Consider the following 18,547-nt stretch of genomic DNA (forward strand, 5'->3'; position numbering starts at 1 on the left):
TATTGGGGGCACTGGTCATTTCCAGCCCAGGACTCGCTTGCTCCTGCTCCCCGCAGGACAGGGCTCAGACCTCTGTTCTGGACTCCCAACCCGAAGGGTCAGAGGCTTTTTATGTAAAGGAACACATGGCAAATATTTCTAGGCTTTCGAAGTAGAGTCTGTGCCAAAACTACTCAAGCCTGCCGTTGCTACATGAAAGCCGTCACAGACGATGCCTAAATCACAAGTGTGGCATGTCCCAATGCAACTTTCTTTTTAGGAACAGGCATAGTTTGCCAAACCCTGCCCAGCCCCGCTACGTCCCCTACACACCATCTCATTGTAGGTAGGGTTGCAGGTTTTCCGGGCCACTTTGGTTTTCCTTTTAGTGGTTTTCTGGGGGTCAGGAAGGAGGTAAATCTTCACATAGGGGTCAGGGTCGTTCCCATCCTGAAGCTGTTGCTAAAATTAAATTAAAAAAAAAAAAGATGAAGATTCTTACAGCCTCTGTCTCTTCCGCACAATGCCTGTGATGACACCCTGAGCCAGACTTCCTCTCCACATCTGGCTTCCTGCAGCGCACACCTAATTTGTTTGGCAGCTTCCAGCTCACACCATTCTGATAAAAATATCTACCGTGATCCTGTTAGGTATCCTACATCAATCAGATCCAAATGCTCAGGTCATCCCATAATGTGGTCTGTATTGAATGAGCCATCCCGCTCCCCCCCCCACATCCCACCCCAGCCCCAAGGCATCTTCTTATGATGCTATTTTGTCATTTGGTCTATTTAACTCCTAAGAGGTGGAGCTATGAGTCAGAGCGATTAAGTTCCCTTGTTCAAGGTCAGCCAACTAGTGATTCACCATATTAACATATTAAATCCTTTTTTGGTTGGATCCAACCCGTGGCACATTAAGCTATATATTCCAGCAATGAGAAATGACCCATCTGCCAAACTTGATCTTTTTACAGCTTATGGCCCAGGACTAGTCCACCACACCCTCTCCAACCTCAAGCTCCGCTCCTCTGCCCTTTGCTCCATCACTTCAGCCACTGGGCTCTTGCCATTACTGAAACATTCTGCGGGTTCCCACTTGGGGCTCTTGAAGGTCATTGCTCCCTCTTCCTGAAACACTCCTCCCTCAGATGGGATCTCTTCTCACCTTTGCTACGATCCTTCCTCATCCATGAGGCCACTCAGTATAAACTGCCATTCCCCTCGTTCTGCCCTGGATTCCTTCTCTATTTCTTTCCCAGCTCTTACCTCCATCTTATATGCTGACTATTTTACTGGTCTTTTTATCTGTCCACCTTTTCCAGTGAGATTGTAAATGCCCTGAAAGCAGAGTTTTGTGTGGTTTTCTCCTGAGGGCCTGGTGTACAGCAGGCGCTAGATGATCATTGGTTGAGCCAATGAATGAATGACGGCATGAAAGCGGAAGCAAGGTTCCTGACTCCAAAGCTCATGCTCCTGGCTCTATGTCCCACTGCTCCAACCTACACAGAATACCTAACTTGGGGGGCAGCACACGGCAAGTATTCAATAAAAGTTCTCCTTCTCTTCCATCATGATGCTCTTAGAACCTGTACCAAAAATTTAGTGATTATACACTGCCTTGACTCTGCTCCAAGGATGTCAAGGGGCTGCTTTATTGCTACAGTCAGGTAACGCGCCCCTGGGGCCTCCCTCTTTATAATAACGATCATAAAGTAAGTGCTCTCCCTGCATTATTTCATTTAATCCCCATAGCAACATTGTGAGGTAGATCCTAATATTATCCTTCCGATAATGAGGCTGAGTACTTAGGATATTGCCAAAGAACACAGCTAGCAAGCTGCTGAGTCTTGAATTGCCTGGTCATGCTACAGGCTAGCATGGGCAGGCCCCTAGAGGAAGCTCAGTAAACTTTTGTGGTTACTCTCAGACATGGGGGCAGAGGAGGTCTGACTACTCTAAAAAAAATACCTGAAGAAAGATAAAGAACCAAATGAGGGTTGTGTGTGCACTTACCAAGCCTCGAATATGCATCACCATGATGAAGAGCTTGTTGTTTTTGTAGGAGATGGACAGCTTCACCTCCCCTCCCACCTTCCCGACAGTCCGGGCCCATGTGCCATCTGCAGGGACAAAGGAAACTTTTGTCAACAGGCCAGCCGTGTTCCTGACTGGTGCCAGGGAGGTATTTCTACTTTCTTTATGAACCCCCTGTGCTGGTCCTTCCATAACTAGGAAGGGGATCAACATGTGTGACTGGTATCTAACGTGAGTTAGAGGGTGGGATCACTCTACCAAGCCCAAGAGTGTATTTACTAACTGAATATCCAACCTCTGGGGAACCCCACCAAGGAGTTGTGGACCCACAGTGTGAGTGGGAAAACAGATTTCCTAACCAGTAAGAAGAGGAACGGGGACAAGCCAAAGGAAAAAAAAAAAAACTGAAGAGATGGGGGCAGGAGAAGTGACCCTTTGTGGTTCCGAGGGGTTGGCAGGAGCGTCTCAGGGCAGGTACTGTACCTGAGGACTTAGGGGCTGGGCTGGTGCCTGCAGCCTTCTCATCCCGCGGTAGGGGGTGGAAGAAGGTGTACACCAGATCACACTGGAATGGAATCAGAAAACATGGCCATTCTTCAGTAAGATAATGGTCCAGTTAAAAAAAAAAAAAAAAGAGGAAAGACTGTTCTAGATTAAAAGAGACTATGAAACCTAACAACCAAATGCAATACACAGTTCTTGTCTGGGCGATGGCTCTAACAAACCAAATGCAAAAAGAGTGGGGAGTGATAGGGAACTTTTGAACATGGGCTATGTATTGGCTGATGTAATGACACTATAGTTATGTAAGAATATATTTTTACTTTTTAGAGATGTACACTAAGTATCATGATGCCTGTAAATTGCTTTAAATAAGACATAAAAATAGATGGAGCAAATATGGTAAAATGCTGTTTAGGAATGGGTCTATAGGCACTAACTATATTGTTTCTCTACTTTTCTGTATGTTTGAAAGCTTTCATACTAAAATGTTCTTGAAAAGGAAAAAAGAAGCCAAGCACAATGTAATCTCAGCTACTCAGGAGGCTGAGGCAGGAGCAGGATTGCAAATTCAAGGCCAGCTTTAACAAGTCAGTGAGACCTGGTCTTGAATTAAAAAAAATAAATAAATAAAAAGGGTTGGGAAATGTGACTCTGTGGTAGAGCAACCCTGGGTTCAATCCCCAGTAGTACAGGGGTGCCGGGAGAAAGAGAGAGGGAAAGAAAGAAAAAAGGAAAACTAGGTCGCCTCAGGTTAGAATCAGAGTGTTCTCTTCTACACTGCTTCCTAGATCAACACACGTATCACTCCAGCACAAATGCTTGAGTCAGCCTGGGATAAGAGCACAGATCTTGTTCTGGAGAACGTTCTCTAATGAGGGGAAACAAAAACAAAATAAAAATCTTAAATATGTGCAAATGACCACTTGAACATTAATAGTGGGGAAAAAAATGGAAATACTCTATTCTTTCAAAAGGCAAAAGGTTGAGATATGATACCGCCAGTCCGTGTACTAATTTGGTTCAGATATTTAAAGCTGTGGCATATGCTTACCACAAATGCTAAGGGAAGAAAGTCTAAGAATATAGGTTTATATTTAAGCCATGGCCATCATCAAACTGTAAAAATCATGCCTGCATACAGATACATAGGAAGAAAACACAGAAAACAAAGTCAGATGACTTGTTGGAGAAATGGGATTTCCAAGTGACCATAATAGGGCCATTATAATATCATTTGTTTAAAAAAAAAAAGTGTGTGTGTGTGTGTGTGTGTGTGTGTGTGTGTGTATAAATAAAATCAACCTGCTCAAAATTGTCTTTTTCCTTAAGAGGCACCCCTTTCTCTGCCTTCACAGGTTCTGATCAGTGCAGTCACTCCAAGATCTCAAAGGCTGTTTTGTCTCTGGGACCGGTTGTAGTAATGGGTTTTTTTTTGGGGGGGGTGCCAGGAATTGAACTCAGGGGCACTGTGCCACTGAGCCATACCCCTAGCCCTATTTTGTATTTTATTTAGAGACAGAGCTCAATGAGTTGCTTAGCACCTTGCTTTTGCTGAGGCTGGCTTTGAACTCATGATCCTCCTGCCTCAGTCCTGAGCTGCTGGGATTACAGGTGTGCACCACGGTGCTAGCTACAGTAACATTTTTATTTACTTATTTACGTGCATGACACTGGGACGCTGGAGGGCCCCCTTTCCAGCAGACCCAGAAGCGCCACGTCTCCTGCGTGACTCCCCAGGATGGAGTCCTCCTGCCCGCTTCCCACACCTAGCCTCATGGAGGTGACAGCCGGGATGCAGAAGGCAGGCAGACCCACCTCGGCCACCTCAGGGGCTGCATGGATCAAGTGCCAGATGTAGCCATTTAACTCTTCCCTCCTTCGCTCTGCCACCGCCTCTCCGCGGGACCGGCCAATCACGAAGCGACTTGGGAAGCTGGTGAGGCAGGGTGGGCAGCGGGGAAGATGGGGAAAGAAAATGAGGCAGCAGGCGTTTTCCATTTCATCTTATTTCCCAGCAGCTTCCCTCCCCGGGAATCCTCACTCCATTTGACTCCACCCTGGCTCCCAGGTCTGTGCCCAGGTCTAACACGGCACACTCACGAGGACCCCAAACCATACTAAATTGTTGGGCAGAGTCCCGTGCTCCTCAAAAGTGCCCCTGGGGCTTTGGACACTCCAGTTTCTCTCTTTGGTGTAAAAATTTATTTGAAAAGTGAAGTGAAATAATTTTTTTTAATTATGGGGAAATGTACATGACATAAAATTGACCTATCTAGGGCTGAGGTTGTGGCTCAAGTAGTAGAGCGCTTGCCTAGCAAGTGTGAGGCACTGGGCTTGATCCTCAGCACCACATAAAAATAAAATAAATATATTGTATCCACCTAAAAAAAACTAAAAAATAAATATTAAAAAATTGACCTATCAGTCTTTACAGTTCATGGTACAATGTTGTACCACCACCATCTCCAGGAGTTTTTCATCTTGCAAAACTGAAAACACACCCATTAAACAATACTGCCTCAACTACCATTCTATATTATGTCCCTGTGAATCTGATTAATCTAGGTAACTCAGATGAGCAGAAAGCACAGTTTGTAATCTAGGACTGGCTTATTTCATTTAGCATCATGTCCTCAAAGTTCACTCAGGTTGAGTTGCCTGTTGGAATGTCCTCCCCCACTGCCTTTATTAAAAAATATTTTTTTAGTTGTCAATGGACTTTATTTATTTATATGTAGTGCTGAGAATTGAACCCAGTGCCTCATATATGTAAGCGCTCTACCACTGAGTCACGACCCCAGCCCCTGTCCTTCCCTTTTAATGCCCAATAATAATATTTCATTGCATGTATATAACATGCTTTGTCCAACTGAAAAATGACCTAATTCTTTAACAGGTGGGAAACTCTGAAACATCTTCAGATTCAAACAAGTCCCCCTGCCTTTGCAGATGGGCCCAAGCTTACTTTCAAGGTTAGAGCAAGTGCACAGGCGTGTCAGGAGAGCTTGGCCAGCAGGGGGAGCACTTTCACCAAACTCAATACTAGGCCAAGTAATGCAGAGAGATGGGTAAAATCCTGCCAATCCCATCCCTTCCCCTCTCAGCCTCTCTCTGTGCAGGAAGTAAAGGGGGAAGCTACCTGGGCAAGAGGGAAGAAGGGAAGAGCAGCCGAAGCTTATTGTGTAGTTCCTGGAACTCCTCAAACGTCCGCTGGATGTAAGTGGCTTCGTGCACATTTTCCCGCATCACCTTTACCACGTATATCTGCAAAGTTCCAAATCGTAGAGTCTACTGTTAGACCCTCTGCACCCAATGAACTCGTGGGTAGGTGAGGGGACTAAAGGGTGTACGTGTTGGGGAGCAGAAGGAAGAGGTCAAGAAAGTCTCCAATGGAGACAAAGCACATACACAGGAACGTGAAAGCAAAGATTTCCTGCTCCTGTTTCTCTGGACCCTTGACTTAGAGGGAATTACCATCCAATTCAGTTCTCTGATTCTAGCAGTTCACTTGAATAAGGAAAAAGGACGTGATCTGGGGCTGTTCCCAGAACAGGAGCTCAGTGAAGTCCAGTGTCCGCTGAATGGGTGTGAAGATTCAGAATCCCAAGGAGCCTGGGTCAGTGGGGAGCAGGACAGGGTCAGAGGGGAAGAAGTACTTACATAGCCCTTGTTGGGGTGGAAGATCTTCTCATGTCGGCAGAGAAAAACATCACTGATGCGGCCAGAGCTCTTTAGAGTGTGCGTTCGGGGGGCAAAGGAAAGGGTCAGCCGGTCATCTGAGCCTGTGAACTTCATCTGAGCCAGGTTATGGATGAAAAAATTGAGCTTTGTGGCTACACTGCCCAAGCTGGACTCAATCAACCTGTGGGTGCATGAGGACAGGAAGAAAAAGGCACAATCTTGGACCCAAGTCCTCTCTGCCATGACAGCTAACAAAGGAATATTTCCTAACTCCTGAGATTAACGCCAGATAAACTCTTTCCCTGTGGACATGACTGACACACAACCACCTCGTGCTGTATATTCATGTGACCCCTGGGGTCTTATTTTCCCTCTGAGTTGATCTGAGCTAAAGACATTCAAACTAAGGCAGGAAGAAATTAGAGAAGAGCACTGTAGGGTCACCTCATAAATGTCTAGATAGTGTCATCAAATTGAATTCAAGGTTTAATACAAAGGGATCTCACCAAGGAAATCCAGAGATTTCAGTTTAAAAGCAAGGTCCCATCAAGAGGAAAGGGTCTGACCCAGAGAACTAAAATCTATTACAAAATCCCTGTCCCCCATGCCCCATGAAGTCTTTGGCTGAGACCTGGTGAGAGTACAGGAAAGAGCGGTGATGATATTCCTAAATACAAAGGTTGGCACCAAAATGCAGACAGACACCCAAAGCTGGAGAGAAGTGATTCGCCAAAGTCAGAGGCCAACTTGGGACAACAGATCCAACACTAGGCTCTGCCACCTGAGCTAAGAAGCCTTTCCCATTTCTCTAGCCTGCTCCTGCCAATCAGGCAACCTGGGGGTGACGCAGGGTGGGCAGCACTGGTGTGAGCAGGAGTTTACCTAGTGAAGTAGGTGGTAGCATTGGCTTCTGTGTCCTGAGGCCTCAGGGCATCATACACATACTTGAGGTCCTCCAGGTCTGAGAGCTCGGGGATCCCACAGGACAGCATCTAGGAGAGGAGGAAGGAGGGTGTCTGTAACCACAGAGAGGTCTTGCTTCTTCCCAACCCTAAGGCAAGATTTTCTATAGCTAGGCTCTCTGATCCTTCTAGATGGCGGCAGACAGATGCTGTGGGCAGTGGCTTGAGGACCCCAGGAACTGAGGGACCGCAATGGGTCAGATAGCATTGCCCCCAGGTAGTGTAGGTCTCTGCCCTTATCTAGGGCAGACAGGAACTCAACTGGGGCTCAGAGAAGTGGATCTCCAGGAATTCTTTGAAACAAGCCAGGGCAGTCTTTAAAGCTGGCACCAGGTCACAAGAAGGGGTTTTTCAGATGGGGCGGGGAGCTCCTCACCAGGCCCAGAAGGTTGAGGAAGAGGTGGGTATGCTTGCGAATGAGGTTGTAGGCTTGGCAGCAAAGGTCAACAAAATCATGGAAGCGGCTGGAAGGCTTGTCACCCCCGTTGATGACATACGCCATGTCCGAGGTGAAGACAAAAGGGGCACGGTCCCTGGGCCAAGGGGAACATACAGGCAGAAGGTCAACGTGGAGGAGGGAGCCCACCTGGTGGGCTGCGTGTGTGGGGGGGTCCCTCATCCCAAGTATGAACCTGGATAGATGGGCTCTCTCTTTCTCTGCCCCTACCTTAACCTTAAAAGATCCCCAGGACAGATGTCCCACATCCTCCACTGGCTCCTTATCTGTGAGCTAGCAATATTTTCTCCCAGTTTCTTATGATGTTCCCCTTTTCTGAGTTTGGGCTCATTCCCTTTGCTCAGTCGTCAGGAAGGGGAGAGATCAACAGCTTCCCACCTTCTTCCACAAGGCGCTGTCAGGACCTGATCTCCTTATGAGTCTTCTCTTCTCCAAAGCTGCTCAGCCCAGGGACAATGCTCTGAAGCCCTAACCCTTCCATCACAGGCTTATGTCCAGCCCTAAACCATCCCTGCCCTTCATACACGACATAGACATCTGGCTCCAGGAGACCACTTACCGCTTGATGTTGCCAAACATCTGGGCGTGGCCCAGGAAGCGGCCAAAATCTATGTGGAACATGTGACCGGTGGTCTTCAGCATGATGTTGTCATTATGTCGGTCACAGATGCCCAAGACATATGTGGCCACACAGCAGCCAGCACAGGAGTAGATGAAGTTCTCCACAGCCTGGAACAGTGAAGGCAGGTGAGAGGAGAGGACATGAAGCTGGCTTCAAGGGACTCTGGGGTCACAGCCAGACTGAATTCAGCAGCCCTGGCCTCAGTCTCTTATGAACCCCAACAGCACCTCATATCCGCCTGTTCACCCTTTACTGCATGTTAACACATACAGTGCACGTGTGCCCCCACAGGACCCTTTCCCATGGATGCTGGAGGAGGAGATGCAAGGTCTGTATGTCTGAACTTCATCTTCTGGGAGACGGGCTGGAACGACAGTGACTGGTCCAAAAGCCCTGGCATGAGCAGCCCAGACTGGGCTGAATTTAATGGACAGAAAGTGTTTACAACACTCCCAGTGGATCACAATGACCCTAACTCAAGCATGGCTACCAAGACAGCAGATTTAACCTGACCCTGCACAGATTTCTTCCATCCTTCCTGCTCCAAATAAAACCCCCTTCACAGAACTCTTGGTAACAGCTCCACGCCTATCTAATTAAAGTCACTGCATTCCAAGGAAGAGCTGAGGCAGCTTCGCACTTCTAAGGAGTGTTTTGCACTTGGAAATCAGATCTCTCTACTTTGCAAAATGTGTTGGAGATATTTTTGAATTTAAAGAAGGAGAATTGGTAGTGAGGGGTTGGCTCTAGTTGACATTTGTCCCCTTATCTTTTGTGTGTGTGTGTGTGTGTACGTGTGTGTGCACGCACGTGTGCGCTGGGGATTGAACCCAGAGCCTCACACATGCTAGTCAAGCACACTACCACTGAGCTACATTCCCAGCCCTTTACAAAAAAATTTTATTTTGAGACAGTCTTGCTAAGTTGTAGACACCAGCCTTGAACTTGGGATCCTCCTACCTCAGCCTCCCTAGTACCTGAGACCCATATCTGTCTTTTGAGAAAGAAAATAAAAGGAATCCTTTTTGTGAGATTTGAAGAATTCCCAAGAGCTCACGAAAGATGCAGAACATGATAGCCAGCTAGAAATGGACCAAATTGAGAATGAGAGAAAAAACTGTCATAACCAACTAGAAACGTATGGAACTAGGAACAAGAGAGCTTGCCAGACCCAGCAGACCTGCCCTCCCTGCCTCCCTCTGTCCTTCAAGGACCCACATCTTTCCAGACCTCCTCAGCTCACACTGGCTCTGCCCGCTTTGAGCCCCTCCAGACCTACAGCCACCACCATTCACTCATTGCCTATCTAACCTCTTCCCAAGTTTAGGGATCTGATTTCCCAACAGCTTTTAGGCTGTTCCACAAGACCCGCTCTTCAGCCAGCTACTCTCCAACCCACCCCTTTCCAGCTACTTGTCCAATCACAACCAGATGACGAATCCACTGGAGACTAAGAATAGAAGTTTGTAAAGACATCACAGAACTCATCTTCTAGAAGAAAAAGACCATTTCTAAGAAAGGGAAATCTATGAATGAAAATAAGCCATCCAAGAAGGAGCATAATCCATCCTCTCCCAATCTTGACCTTCATCTCCATCTATCCTCTCCTGTCACAGTTTTTTTTTTTTTTTTTTGAGGTGGGGGCGGGGGATACTGAGGATTGAACTCAGGGGCACTTGACCACTGAGCCACATCCTCAGCCCTATTCTGTATTTTATTTAGAGACAGGGTCTCACTGAGTTGCTTAGGGCCTCGCTTTTACTGAGGCTGGCTTTGAACTTGCAAACCTCCTGCCTCAGCCTCCTGAGCCACTGGGATTACAGGCGTGCACCACCACACCTGGCACAGGTGTCCTTTTTATCTTAAATGAGTCCTATGTTGGCTCACAAAAGAGCTGTGTGCCCAGGGGTTAATGATTAAACTTGACTCCCCGAGTTAGGCAGTGCATAGTGGGTCCCTGGCAAAAAAAAAAAAAAAGCTCTTACTCTAGAAATGGGCACCCTCCTGCTCTCAAGAGATTCTCTTGTAGGATATGGGGTGCTACCTAGCTGAATACATAGTCAAGAGAAAAAAACATCTCTAGTTCTTTTCTTCTGGAAGTTACCATCAGAAACTACCAGCATTGTCCTACCAAAAAGGCTTCCTTTGAAAGGCTGAGATTAAACATTAACATGCAAAGTTACTTCTGTGTGAGTGTACACCTGTTGCACACAGTTCCATCACATTTATCGCGACTCTTTAGTACACTAGCACGGAGTCATTACAATTCTAGCACCTTGCACGGTGCCGCTTCGTGGTGGGTGTTCAACACCTGAAAATGCATGCTAACATAAATAGCATGTGGGATTGGAGAAAGGAGGAGGAGGATGAGGCTGCAGAGTAGGAAGGGCCAGAACACAAAGAGCTTCGTGTGCAGGGCTGGGCAGGTTGGATATGCCACGTAGCAGCCTTTGAAGAACTCAGAGCAAAGGAGTGGGGTGAACAGGCTTGCACTTCAGAACCCCTCAGGAATCAAGCAGAGGATGATGACAGAAGGAGAAGAGGCATTTTAGGGGTTCTGGGGACACATAGCAAATTGCTGGACAAAAGTGATAGTAAGGAAATAGAAAGAAGAGGACACATTGGTGAGAGAAGAGAAGGGAGAATCAGCAGGGCTGGGTCCTGCAGAAGTAAGGCAAACGGAAATTTCTGGAAGTCCATGGCTCTGGCTTGGATGATGGCACAGAGTCCTACTGTTTACTGATGAGAAACTCACACAAAAAAAGCAGGCTTCAGGAGGAGAAAGAGAAGAAGAAAGTTCGATTTTGCCTTCACTGCTTTGAGGTGTGTGAGAATGGAAAAGTACAATAAGCCGGTTCCTACAGAGTATAAAGCTGGAGGAGGGAAGAGGGTTAAAGAAGGGCTTTGGAAGTCATCAGCACATGGGTGGGAGGAGAAGAGAGGATGAGCTGGCATAAGGAGCCAGCAAAGAGAGCTAGCAAGCCAAGGATTAAACCCCGGGGATGCAAACACTCAGGGCCATTTAAGATCATCTAATTACACATCCACTAAACAACTGTCTGGTTATAATTTGGCTGCCCACGTGGGTCTAAAACGTCTAAAACACACTGATCAATGTAAATTAGTATTTGGAACCTTCAAGGTGAAATGCAGTAGAGCGTTGGCCTAGCCTGTTGGAGGCCCTGGGTTTGATCCTCAGTACCACATAAAAGTAAATAAAATAAATGTTTAAAAAAAAAGAAAGAAATTTATATAAATTAGCATTCAGGCATTATTATTATTATTATTACTATTATTATTATTATTATTTGGTACCAGCAGGGATTGAACCCAGGGACGCTGTTTAGCCTCTGTGCCACATCCCCAGCCCTTTTTTAAATTCTAAGATAGGATCTCAATATGTAGCTGAGGCTGGCCGCAAACTTGGGATTCTCCTGTCTCAGCTTCCTGAGTAGATGGAATTACAGGCATGCCCAGCCCAAAGTTCCCCTTCTAATCTAATCTTTCATCTCTCAGGATGTAGGCAAGTCTCTTTTCTAGCCTCTGATCTCCTGCCTAACCTCAGACCTGGTTTCATGTTACAGCCTGAACAAACCAGCTCCACAACTGGAAGAAGAGAGTCTTAATTTGCATCCCTGAAAAGGTGGTGTTGGATTAAAGTGATGTCTAACTTGTCTTCAACCAAGTCTTATCCTCATCCAGTATCACAGAAGCCCTCTGAGAGCGCCAGAGGAACCAACCCAGGATGCATGAGTAGGAGGCACAACAGGTCTTCCAAAGCTGGCTCGGATCATCTGAGATAGCTCACTGCTGGGGGAACTCATGTCCTGGTTTCCCAGGACAATACCAGGCTACTTCCTCAGACTGCCCTCAACAGTCACTCTGACCTATCCCTGCATATACAGAGGGTGCAGGTCTTGCAATAATAGAGCCACGTGCCAATCAGGCACACCCACCCCAGCTTTGGACCCCAAGGCTCCCGATCCTACCTTCTCATACTCATCCTCTCCAGGGTTGTGTTTCTGCAGCCAGTCTGCCAAGGGCCGGTCCTTAAAGGAGCCGGTCACCCCATGTTCCACCTGGATCTTGCGTAGAGTCTCGGCATTAGGAATCATCTCTACCATGCCTGTGAGAGAAGGGATTGGGATCACGCTCGGAGCACAGTGAAGGGGACCGTAGGGAGAGGCTGTGCTGGGTGCCTCCCTCTAAGGCCTTTGGACAAGTCTGCTTAGGAGGCAAGTGTAATGGAAGAAAGGAAGGTTGCACCCCAAAGCTCCTCCTCCAGACCATGAGCCCTTGGTCTCCTTAGTTCATGGCTGCTGCACCTTTTACTGTGGAAATCTTCAAATATAAGAATAAAAAGAGTGGTTTCATCAATTCATAGGTAATCATCACCCAGCTTCAAAACTTACATAGACGTTTTGCTAATCTTGTTTGTCTATTTCACCTACGCAACTAGTTTCCCCACTTCCCACCACCTGGGCTGGGGTACTTTAAAAAGCAAGACCCAGGCCTATCATTTCACTCACAAAGATTTCAAGTATAATTTACAGGGACATCATCACCATGCTATTGTCACATCTAAAAAATGAATGATTATTTTTTAATCTAATCTAAACCAGTCTGAACTCAAATTTTCAAAAAAAAAAAAAAGCCTTCTTTATAGTTGGTTTGTTTGAATCAGGATCCAAAGTCTACATGACACATTAAGTTGTTACGTCCCCAAGTCTATTTTATTTTATAAAGTCTCTCTCCCTCGCCTTCTGTTTCCATGCCACTCCACAGCTTTTACTGAGATAACCTTGACCTTTTCATTTTCCTGGAGAAGTACATGGTTCATGTTGGGGAGTGAGCAGTAGAAAAGGGGTCCCTTCCACACCATCTGCCTCCCTCCACTGCCCTCCCAGCTCACCTCTCCCTCGGCCAGTGGAGAAGCAACGGAAGATGACCATGCGCATGTCCAGCCCCTCCTGGACCCAGATTTTGCTCATGATGCGAATCATCTGCAGGGTGAGCATGTCCTGGCGAAGGTCATCCCCGCACTGGAGAGAGGAAGAAAATGACCCAAACCCAGCTTGGCCATGTGTCCCCAACCCCTGACCTCCAGCTTCCAGATTTCCCAGGAGCCCAAACTATAGAAACAGAGAGAAATTGTCCACTTCTCCCAGCCTGCACCTCTGACTTGCCCACTCAGCTCACACTAGGTCAAAGAAGCAGAGAGGGCCAGTAGTCGTCACAGTTTATCCAAATAGTACCCCCACCTGAATTGAATTCAGGTTCCTCTTCCACAAGCATCCCTCCTGATCATCAGGGCTTTGTAAAACTTGAAAGCTTATCCCAGATTTGGAACATATACAAAATAAATAGGTACTATAATCTACAAAAATACATGCACATTTTTGTGTGTGTGTGCGTGTGGTGCTAGGGACTAATTTAGGGCCTTGCACATACTGAGCACTTGTTCTACTACAGAGAAATTTCCCCAGCCCCACTCTCATGTTTTGCCAGGAAGCCCACAAGCCTATGCACTCTGAGATCACTATTTACTTCTCAGAATCTCGCAGGTACCATTTAGAAGGAAACAGAGTTTGTCTAGTCTGATCTGTGCCAGATATGTTATTTCTTCTTTTGGTATGAGGGGAACCCAGGGGTTCTTTACCACTGAGCTACATCCCCAGCCCTTTTCATTTTTTATTTCAAGACAGGGTCTCGTTAAGTTGCTGAGGCTGGCCTTGAACTTCAATTCTCTTGCCTCAGCTTCCCAAGTCACTGGGATTATGGGTGTGTACCACCCTGCCTGGCTATTAATTTCTTCTTTAATATCCTTGCCACGTGGTCATTCACTCTCTGTTGGCATACCCCCAGGGACAAGCAGATCATCACCTGACCCATTCCATTGTCAGGGCAGCTGAGCTTCCTAGAAAGTCCTCTATAAAGTGAGCTGTCATTCATTTGCCTCTACAATGCCTAACGTTTTATTCTTAGCCCCTCTGGGGTTATGTGGAATACATCTAAATCCTTTTAGAGCTGATAGTCTTTCCTATATTAAAAAGGCAGCATGGTGGGCTGGGGATGGGGTTCAGTGGTAGAGCACTTTGCCTAGCATGCTCAAGGCCTGGGGTCCACCCCCAGCAACACACACACACACACACACTCACACAGCATGGAACTGAGGAACAGAGGGAAGAAACCATCCTGGGGTCACTCCTGCCGCCACTGGGCTCCCTCCTTCTCTCTCACCTCACCCCTCCAGGCCTGAGTGAAGTAGCCTCACCTTGAAGATGACCCGGATGTTCTCTCCCAGTGGATCCACATTTTGGAAGGCAAGCTTGAGGGGGACTGCATTGGAGTTGAAGTAGGAACAGTCCTGCATGGTAGAGAGGGCAGTGACCAGGCTCAGGTGATCCATGCCCAGGAAGGAAGATGGCCTCTCCCACTGGCTCAAGATGCTGCCCACCCTCCTGCTGTCAGCGCCCCCCACAAGACCTGCTCCTGCCCTCTCCTCACTGCCCTTGTGTCTTCGGCTTGTTAGGACCTCCCCTCCAGCGCCCCATCTCTCCCCTTCCAGTCATTCCTTCTAGTTTCCTGACTTCCCATGAGTCCCACATCTCATCAACCTCAGTTTACTCTCTGTCCAACGAGGCTCACAATAGGACGACTTCTCGAGAGTCTTAAGGATGAAATGCAGAACGGCACCAGGCCACGGGTGTGGGGAAATGACAGCCAATAGCTACCACCATCATCACCTTCTCCAAGTCATCCCCAACACTCTTGGGGAGAGACACTGACCCAGGCTCACCCAGCACAGCTGCCAGGTCCACACACATTAGGGTTAAGAATAGAAGAGGCCACTAATACACTTTCCCTCCTCCTCCCTCTCTCTCAAGAACCAGGTCAGCAAGGACCTCATCTCCACTGAGCCCTCCCCACTCTGAGAGCCCGAAACCCACCACCAGTCACTCACCCTGGGCACGATTCCCTTCACCAGCAGACTGGGGCTGAGGGGCAGGCGGCATGAGCCATTGAGGGCAAAGAACTGCTTCACCTCCTCCAGGCCCGTGCGGAGGATTCCCTGGCAGGGAGCGGGGGAGAGGTGAGGTGAGGTGAGGGGCCCACAGGCTCCACACAGAGCCAGGCCTCTACCAGGGTAGGTGCCTAGTGGTACTCCTGAGAAGTATGGATAACATCCAGGAGACCCATGGGAAGCAAAACCACCCTCATTATGTTCTGGCTTGGCTCAGTGCATGAGCAGCAAGTCCAAATACCTACCCAGGCAAGGCAGACAGAGAGACAGTGGGGAGCAGGCCACAAAACTGAGAGAGCAGGTGAAATCACCAAGGGAAAGTGCTGCCCAGGCTTTACCAAGGGAAGCTAACAATGTAGACTTTAACATAAACATCTCTCAAGTTTTAGACGTCAGCCACCAGGAATGCTGCTGCTGCCCTAATATGGTGCCTCATGATGAATGAGCCTCTGGCATCCTTTCCAGCCCTGAGCATGGCTCACAGCACAGTGAACAAAATATGACTGGATTTCAGCCCTCACTTGCCCCTCTGGCTGCTTTGTGCAGAGAGCAACATACATACTGTGCTTAGCCTCGGAGGCAAATGGCTAAATAAAAATTTCAATATTTTAAAAGGAAAAAAGAAAAACGTACTGGTAGACTGTATCCAGCTTGTAGACTGTTTGTGGCCTGTGGGTTATAGATACGGTCACCTCCTTCTAGCTTCTAAATCAGAGATGGTCAAATGCCATCCTGCTGCTCAGAAGGCTTAGAGGTAAACTACTGGCCACAGCAGCTCCAGACTAGAAATGGAGACAGGTAGAGGCAGCCCTGCCCACTCACCTGCCTAGTAGATGGGGCGGCCTCCCGGACCTGCTGGGCCAGCTTGGCCAGGGCGTTGACAAGCCAGCACTGGCGGTTAAACTCCTCCCTCAGTCCCTTGCCACAGCAGCACAACAGCGCTGCCAGCAGATACTGGTAGCGGATGCTGAACTGAGAGTCCTTGAGGCCGTCCTTCAGCAACCTGCAAGGAAGGGAGTGGGGGGGTCGGGCTGCTCAAGGGATCACAGGCAGCAGGTAAGGGAGGACAGGTCACACCCTGCTCCAGCTCCCCAGAAGACCCACCCTATGGCCAGGAGGGGAAATATACTCTGAATGCTCTGCTCACCCAGAGGTGCTCATCCAAGCCACCCTGCCTGAGAAAGGCTCAAAACCCCGCTGTAGCTCTCTGCCGTGGGTGGGAGTTACACGGGGGTGAACTGAGATCACCCTCAGAAAAGATGCTAGTCCAAGGCCACATGGCAGCTCAGCCTCGTCCTGGAACCCAGATCACTCAGCTCCCCACCCCTACAAACCTAGGGGTAAAATACTCTTGTATGAAAAGCATGTCTACCTCCCACCTTTCCACACTCGATTTTACCAGAAGAAGTAGTGAGTCACTCTCAGGTCAGAGACAGCTCGTTTCAGAAGGAAGCGCACCAGAGGGCTGTCCAGGTAGCACTCATACTTCAGGGCCTGCTCAGGAGAAAGCAAAGCAAGAAGGCTTTATTAACTGCCTGGAATCTGGAGACCCTGGGTTCTAAGGGACAGGCTGCAGACTGACTTGGGGTCTTGGGGACCAGAGTTTCAGAACCAGAGGGAAGATCAGTCCACCCACCTGCACCAGCTGTGGCAGATAGTCAAGCAGCTCAGCATCTGAGAGTGAGCCAATCCACTGGACGGCCATCCGGCGTACCTCCTGATCCGGGAAGCTGCAAAACAGAGCCCAGTACCTTGAGGACCCAGCTGCAGGCTCTGTGGCAAAAGAGCCACAGAGCACCTTCACACCAAATGCAATGTCTCCCGGGATCTGCCAAAGCCACTGGAACAACTAGCACCTTCTCTGGAAAGCAACCTTTGGGAATGACACTCCCCATGATCAGAGTCTACTGCGGGCCATGGAGGGGCAGGAGAGTGGCCATGCTCATTCTTTAGGTGATTTAAAGAAAATGGGACAAAGCCCTCCACCTTACTCCCAAAGATCTCTTCCACAAATTCCCATCACTGAAGAGCCCTCATGTGGGTTAAGGCATTATTTATCTTGGTAACATCCTTTAATGCAAAGCTTGCCAGGCAAACAACAGAGCTGCAGAATTTTACGTAAGCTAATACTTGGTATTGTGTGGAATTCATTTAAAAGAGATTAACAAAACCATTGCCTCAGACAGTCCTAAAGACAGGTCAGAGAACAGGTACATTTTGATCACTGAGAATAGCAAGAAATAAACTGAGAATCCTAGGTACCATCTAGAAAAAATAGTCCAGGGTTCTGACAATTGGATCCTTTTGTCCCTAGAGAACCCTAGGGAAAGGGAAAGAAGGAAGACTGTTGACACAGAAGTAAGCAACACAGGTTGAGCCTCAGGGCCTATGCATTTTCCAAAACTCTGCCAATGTACAGGTAAAGTTCAAGCATAGCCTTATACGTAAATGTTGACCCAGTAGAAAAAAACAGAACATTGAGCTCCAGTTGTGCCAAAGTATTTAGAAGGAAATTTACTGATGTCTGAAATTTGCTTCAAAATGCATTAAAAAGTAGGATGGACTGACAGAAGGATGGACAGATATACCGTAAAGCACACAAAGCAAATGCCAATGGAAGAATCCAGGTGGTAGGCATATGGAAATTCACGGTGCAATTTTCAGTTTTGTTCAGGAGAAACACAAAAGCCCTGACTATCCATGTGTACTTCACCATCTCCCCAGGGCTGGCCAGATATGCCTGGGGTCGAGATGGGGGTGCTTCAACTCACGTGGCATGCAGGAGCCCCAGGGCATCCTGGTGGTTCATGTGGGTCCACTGTTTCAGGAGCGCATAGATGTCTGGCAGGCAAGCCCACTCCCAGCTGGGGGCACTGGCGAGCACCAGGGGCAGCGAGCTCACCTCCGAGTGGCAGTAATATCGCTTCTCCCACAGGCGCTTCTTGTCAGCATCAGTGAGCCTGAGTTGGGGGGAGGTTGGGGAGGGAAAAGGAGGGAAGGGGGCCGAGTCAGCCAGAAGGTGAGGAACTTCTACACACTGACATTCTGGGGTTTCCCAACTTTGCTGCACAATACAGTCACCTGAGGCGCTTGGTGACTTTTCTGTGCCCAGATCATACCCAAAGCCAGTGAAGTCCAAATGTCTGAGCAAGCCAGGTACCAGATATTTTTAAGAGATGACCAGGTAATTCCAAAGAGAAGAAAAGTTTAAGAAGCAGGGTCCAAATCTCACCTTTGATGCTGACTCAAGGTCATCTCAGGTGTAGACCCAAAGAATGGGCC

General features: G+C 47.9%; 1 protein-coding gene across 2 annotated transcripts in view; it reads right to left on the bottom strand.

The window, feature by feature from the left end:
• The window catches only part of Pik3c2b (phosphatidylinositol-4-phosphate 3-kinase catalytic subunit type 2 beta), a 62,369-nt gene that overhangs the window by 2,281 nt on the left and 41,541 nt on the right, over positions 1-18,547 (bottom strand). For both annotated transcript variants that reach the window (XM_013360815.4, XM_040278611.2), the window contains 17 exons: positions 18,037-18,225; positions 16,902-16,995; positions 16,665-16,759; positions 16,088-16,268; positions 15,206-15,313; positions 14,516-14,608; positions 13,154-13,283; positions 12,231-12,367; positions 8,179-8,348; positions 7,539-7,695; positions 7,083-7,192; positions 6,180-6,381; positions 5,659-5,783; positions 4,335-4,452; positions 2,499-2,580; positions 1,995-2,101; positions 313-441 (listed from right to left, as the gene is read on the bottom strand). In XM_013360815.4, the coding sequence (XP_013216269.2) occupies positions 313-441; positions 1,995-2,101; positions 2,499-2,580; positions 4,335-4,452; positions 5,659-5,783; positions 6,180-6,381; positions 7,083-7,192; positions 7,539-7,695; positions 8,179-8,348; positions 12,231-12,367; positions 13,154-13,283; positions 14,516-14,608; positions 15,206-15,313; positions 16,088-16,268; positions 16,665-16,759; positions 16,902-16,995; positions 18,037-18,225 (2,227 nt within the window). The remainder of the gene's footprint in view (positions 1-312; positions 442-1,994; positions 2,102-2,498; positions 2,581-4,334; positions 4,453-5,658; positions 5,784-6,179; positions 6,382-7,082; positions 7,193-7,538; positions 7,696-8,178; positions 8,349-12,230; positions 12,368-13,153; positions 13,284-14,515; positions 14,609-15,205; positions 15,314-16,087; positions 16,269-16,664; positions 16,760-16,901; positions 16,996-18,036; positions 18,226-18,547) is intronic.

Source organism: Ictidomys tridecemlineatus, chromosome 10, assembly GCF_052094955.1.
Source record: "Ictidomys tridecemlineatus isolate mIctTri1 chromosome 10, mIctTri1.hap1, whole genome shotgun sequence".
Classification (NCBI taxonomy): Eukaryota; Metazoa; Chordata; class Mammalia; order Rodentia; family Sciuridae; genus Ictidomys; species Ictidomys tridecemlineatus.